The sequence below is a fragment of the Lactuca sativa genome, chromosome 2, assembly GCF_002870075.4.
Source record: "Lactuca sativa cultivar Salinas chromosome 2, Lsat_Salinas_v11, whole genome shotgun sequence".
Lineage (NCBI taxonomy): Eukaryota > Viridiplantae > Streptophyta > Magnoliopsida > Asterales > Asteraceae > Lactuca > Lactuca sativa.
The window spans coordinates 174298578-174304646 of record NC_056624.2 but is presented as its reverse complement, the minus strand read 5'-3'; the positions used below and the strand labels follow the sequence as shown (position 1 = coordinate 174304646).

The window sequence follows — 6069 nt, the reverse complement described above, 5'->3', positions numbered from 1 at the left end:
TGAAAGGATGAAAAATTTTGTAACATAATTCGGGCAGCCTCGCACCCCTTTTATCGGTGGTCGAAGCCCCTCATTACGTTGGACGTAACTTTTTGGTACGTGGGGTGTACTACTTTGTTCAGCTCTTCGCTGGGCGTAGGGGAAAACGTGGCTCCTGATCGGATTCTGAGCTTCGGACGCATGCAAGCTACATACACGCATCCACCATGCGAAGGAGTAAGGGGACGTGGCCGACTTCGGACCATGTACAGGAGTACGTTGGGCGTACTCCCTCAAATTTTATTTTTCAAATTTCAAAAATTTATAACTTTCACTTACGTGCTCCGTTTTCGACGTTGTTTATATCCACACGTAGGTGAGAACGTGCTCTACAACTTTCGTTTAGACTTCATCGGCTAATTTTGATTTTATTTTTAAAGTTATATTTTTAACAGGCCGGGACAAGAAAAGTCCATTAAAAATTCATAACTTTTTCATCTGACGTCTGTTTTTGTCTGTCTTTTTACCGTTGAACTACTATCGACAAGATCTTCGATTCTCGTTTAGGTTGTGTCGGCTAAAAATCGCTCGATCTATGATTCGAATTTCGGGCTGCATACTGTTATGTCAAATCTTAGAAAATTCATAACTTCCTCATACGAAGTCAGATTTGTACATTCTTTTTATGCACGCTCTCGGTTTAACGTTTACTACAACTTTCATTTAGATCGCTAAGGCTAAAAAGCACTTTATCAAAAACTCACTTTTTACGTCACACGGCGTCGTGCCGGTTCTGTCGCGAAACTTCGACATGTCACAACTTTTTCGTTATAACTTGGATTTCAGCGTTCTTTATATCTCCGTAATCCTTGTTACGACCACTACAACTTTCTTCATAGATATCAGGTTTATCTAACATTTTACTTTTGACGCTTATTTTTATCCTTAATTTATTATATCATCATAATTAAATATAAGGTACATAAATTCACACAATTCATTCTTATTACTTTAAAACACGTTACAATAGTTGACCTAGACTATTACATCATCTTTAATACTTTGCCCAGAAACACGGATATTACAGAATCCTTACAAGAAGCCTCCACACCCAACGTGCGTTCAAAGTCAAATTTTGGAGGAAATGCCCAACTGTTCAAGATGAAGTCATTCACATAGAAGATTCATACGTTCATCTTGAAGTTGTGAAGAAATCGAAGATAAATTCGGAAGCCAAGCTCAAAGCGAAGATTGAAAAGAAAAGCAAGCTACAAACCCAGTGGATCGGATTGATACATCAAAGCTATCTAGGGACTTACAATTTTTATTCAACTTTTTAGTTTCACTTTGTATCTGTTTTTGCCGGTTTCCAAGTTTTATTAAAGTGAGTTTCCCATGAGATGGGAGGGGGGACTCATGAGATACATCATTGCAAACAACATTCAAAAATCTTTTTCTTTAATCGATTATAGTTCTACTTGAAAACATTAATAAAAAAAAAAACCCAAATATGACGGATGAGACGAGATAGATGATAATTTTTTATTTTTTATGGGTTTAGGGATAAAAATAATGAAACAAAATGAGAGAAAAAAAAAGTGATATGATACGTGATAGGATCATAGGAAGGATGAGAAAGATAACCTTAGATCGGATCGGGTCGAGATTTATAGCATTACGATTTCGACCAAAGTCAAGTCACAAAGGGCCCTTTCCTCTCTCTCGTAACACGAAGATATCTCCTTCCCTCCCTTTCCCTTTCACCTCTTTCTCTTTCAATTTTTTCTGCACCAACGATGAACAACGGACCAGGTCTTTTCTCCGACATCGGCAAGAAAGCCAAAGGTAATTTCAATCCAATTCAATTCACAATCGATCTTCCTCTATTCTCGTAAACATACTCTAGATTAAGTCTGAAATCTGAATCATCAAAAATTTCCACCTGTTCTTGTTTTATGTATAGATCTGCTGACGAGAGACTACCTGTCGGATCAGAAATTCTCTGTTTCAACCACCAGTGTTACCGGAGTGGTATGTGGTTATGCAGCATATGCAATCTCTTCATTTCTCTTGATGCGCGTTATTTTATGAAATTTGACTCATCAATTTGGTCCTAGGGTCTCTCTGTGGACAGTGTTTACATTTAAAATTATTACGCAAGCTGTTTCGTTTGTTGTCAGATTCGTTACCTTGGATGTTAACCACTGGCACTGGCTTGTTGCTTTAATTTTAAGCTCTAGTAACTTGCAATGATCTGTGTCTATGTTCTATAGAAGGTGATCTTAATGAGCATCCAGATAACGAGATTCAGAGAGACTAAATGGCATAGGTCACCCAAACACTTTATCTTCCATTTCATGTCTAATTGCTGATGTGTTAGAAGCAAAAAATGCCATAGTTGTCAAATCATGAAATACGAAACCCTAAATCATGCTTTATCTTGTAATTTAGATGTAAATTCTAATACCAATGACAACTCTTTTGAGAATCCCTGAACATCCAGATAGTTATCTGTTGAACCATAAATCATATGTTCAAGTGTATACACATATCAATCTGCTGTGTTACTTGATTGCAGGGACTTACTTCAACTGCAACAAAGAAAGGTGGTCTGTCAAGTGGAGATGTGGGAGCAATATACAAATACAAGAACACACTAATTGATGTCAAATTCGACACACAATCAAATGTATGCTTCTTAGTTCTTACTTCTTTGATCTCAATCTCTCATTTACAATGCATCATAATCTTCATTATTACACTGAATACTGCAGATTGCTACAACATTAACATTCACTGAGCTTGTGCCCTCAACAAAGACTATTGCTTCATTCAAACTCCCTGATTTTACATCTGGCAAGGTACAATGACTACATTCATTATCTGTTTATCATTTCTTGATTTCATATTAGGGTTTGACTTTTGACTTTCTTTTTTTCCTCACAGCTTGAGGTTCAGTACTTCCATTACCATGCTACTTTAACATCTGCAGTTGCTTTGACTCAAGCCCCAAACGTTGACCTTTCAGCTACAATTGGCACACCAACATTTGCCATAGGCGCAGAGGCAGGCTATGAAACCTCTTCTAGTAAGTTGACAAAGTACACTGCTGGCATCACTGTTAACAAACCAGATTCTAGTGCTTCCATAGTTTTGTAAGCAATCTCCCTTCAAAACAACATTATGTGGATTCAAGTATTCAACTTGTAAACATGTCTTTTTATAATGGAACATAAATTATTTTTTCAGGGGTGATAAAGGAGACACGATAAGGGCATCATATATACACCACTTTGATGCATCAAAAAAGAATGCTGCTGTAGGGGAGATTACTAGAAGGTTCTCAACAAATGAAAACACCTTCACTGTTGGAGGGTCTTATGCAGTTGATGGTTTAACCATGGTTAAGGCTAAACTCAACAACCATGGGAAGCTAGGTGCACTGTTGCAGCATGAGATTATTCCCAAGTCACTTGTCACTATATCTAGTGAGCTGGACACCAACTCCTTGGACAAAACTCCTAAGTTTGGTTTGGCTCTTGCTCTTAAACCTTGATAAAGTTTTCATGCTATGAGGTATTATGTTTAAACTTTATTGTTTTTTTTTTTTTTCTACTATTTTTATCTCCCTAGATGGTCTTCAAGGGAACATTCAATTAATAATATGTCCTAGGATACATATTTTTTTGGATCTGGGGTTTCATTATTTTCATGGATACATTGCTTAAATACCAATGCCATTTTGATGGTTGATTTTTCCTAGTGTTATTGGGTTTCTAAATGTCTACACATATTGTTTCTAATTAATGTGACCATAGTGAGTTGTATTTTGCTCTCTTTCCCTTTGCAATTGGTATTTGACTATTTGCTACTTTTGATATTGTTTCATTATATTATCATATAATATTATGATTGTTGACAAAATATAAATATAAGTATATGTTTCACCTTCTTGTTTCATGATATTATCATATAATTTCCAAAGTTTTTTAAGAAAATGAAAATTATTTTCATTTTTCCAAATTGAATGTAAATAAGAAAAACGGTTTTTATCGATTTTCATATTTTTCATTTTTTAAATATTACTAAAATATAAACTCTAAAACACATCCACCCCTTTACACCCTCAACCTATCCATCCAACCTACACTCACATTTAAGCATGGTGTTTTGCTTTTGTTGAACGTGGTAAAGCACAAAGTGCTTTATGAGAAGTAGATAATTGTATATAGAAAAGGAAAATGATACACTAAAGCGTCCATTTAAGAAAGAACTTTTTATTCACTTCTTGGTTGTTAGTCTGAAGAAGAAAATAGGGCTATCTATTGCAAATAAAACAGATGGAACTAATAAAACAAAAAGAAAGTGAAAAGACTTGTATTCACTCATTGCATGAGATGAAATCCTCAACCAGTTGTCTTAAACTTGCCAATGATGAACCACCTTCTTCCAATGCCATTCGGCTCTTACCTTTCATCTCCATCACCTTTGCTCTAACCTCACTATCTCCATCCATCACTTCTCTTATTCCCTTCTCAATCTCTTCAGCCAAAATCAATCTCTGATTCTTATTCAGTTGGTTATAATCCAATGAAATCTCAACCCCCAATCCCAAATCTTTAACCAGTTGATACGCATCCAACTGCTGTTCAGCGTATATTGGCCACGTGGCAATTGGAACTCCGTACCAAAGGCTCTCTAACACGGAGTTCCACCCGCAGTGGGATACAAACCCACCAACCGCCATGTCAGCAAGTACAGCTGTCTGTGGGACCCACCCGACAACTCTACCCCTGCCAGCTGTACGCTCTAGGAACCCGTCTGGTAGGACCTCGTTATAGTCTGTGTCTGTGTACTCCCCCGGGAACCCTTTTTGGGCCTCAGATGGAGGTCGACGTAGGGACCATATGAACCCGTATCCACTCCTCTCTATTGCAATTGCTATTTCTCTCACTTGGTCCACATCGAACCATCCCCTGGACCCGAAACATAGCAGCACAACCGTTGACTTTGGTTGACTTTTCAACCACTTTAACACCTCGTTGTTTGGAGTATGTTTTTCGGGCTTTATCATTGGGCCCACGGTGTAAACAGGTGGTGTGTTGTCATCATAAGAAAGGAGCGCGTGAGGTTCCAACTCTTGAAACGTATTTACGATAATACCCTTGGCTTCCCTGTACTTTCGGGTGTAACGAATAAACCTTTTGGACCAGAAGTCCTTGTTTACAAGTACAGAAGACAACACGCTTGGAGGAACTGGGTTGGCGTAACTCGGGATCGTTAACTCGGTTCCCGAGTTTGCTAACTCGGATACATCCTGACCATGTTCATCATCAAGAATCTGAAAATACAACATAATCCCAAGAAAAGCCGCGTTTGAGGTGAAGAAGATGTAGGTGGGTACGCCAAATTCCTTTCCAACATCGATCATTGGTGTGCAAAACATGTCAACAACCAACGCACAGAGTCGAGATGTCTGGTGGGACCCATTGAACCGGTTAGCGATGACTTCGGTTATGATAGGCTTATGGCGTTCAATGACTGCATCCGCCATGAAGCCGACGGTTGGGCAGTCTGTAAAGGAATCGAGATCCATAGGAGGGAAATGGATGAATTTGATTCGATCGTGGTCTTTAGAATCGAGGGAGTCGGTGTAATCGGTGCCAATTGGGTCTCCGGGAAGCTTCATGATGAGTAGAGTAATGGTGAGATGGTGAAACTGGTTCACAATTAGTCTAGCCAGCTCCACCAGCTGGCCAGCATGTCCCATCAGAGGAGATGGTATAAATATCAACTCCAGTTTCTCCATTGGAGATGATGATAAGTCTGAAGATTTTGGCTGATATTTATGGAGACTAGGGCAATTTTTATATAAAAAAAAAAAAAAAAAAAAAAATTAGAGGTTGGGTATTATGTCTTTTCTTGTCTTGTTCGATGTCTGTCATATCGATTATTTATTGGTCCATAATCAGAGATATTTTTTAGTAAACATCAATGTATTATTATTCATTCAATATGGTAAAACTAATGAAGTCGCTTTCCTTATAAGAATAAAGGATTGGGAAGTGACTAAATAGATAGTTGAAGCTA

At 37.9% G+C, this 6069-nt stretch overlaps 2 protein-coding genes across 2 annotated transcripts; one reads left to right on the top strand and one right to left on the bottom strand.

Moving 5' to 3' along the window:
- Positions 1 to 1650: 1650 nt before the first annotated feature.
- LOC111900210 (mitochondrial outer membrane protein porin 2) lies at positions 1651 to 3741 on the top strand. The gene is made up of 6 exons (XM_023896078.2): positions 1651 to 1824; positions 1943 to 2010; positions 2558 to 2668; positions 2754 to 2840; positions 2926 to 3134; positions 3229 to 3741. The coding sequence occupies exons 1-6, from the start codon at positions 1776 to 1778 to the stop codon at positions 3533 to 3535; spliced, it is 831 nt and encodes a 276-aa protein (XP_023751846.1). The 5' UTR covers positions 1651 to 1775; the 3' UTR covers positions 3536 to 3741.
- A 495-nt stretch (positions 3742 to 4236) lies between these two features.
- On the bottom strand, positions 4237 to 5854 carry LOC111900211 (anthocyanidin 3-O-glucosyltransferase 2; the record flags this gene model as incomplete). The annotated part of the gene is made up of 1 exon (XM_023896079.3): positions 4237 to 5854. A coding segment is annotated over one exon (1494 nt), but the record flags the coding sequence as incomplete, so codon positions are not given.
- Positions 5855 to 6069: the final 215 nt, after the last annotated feature.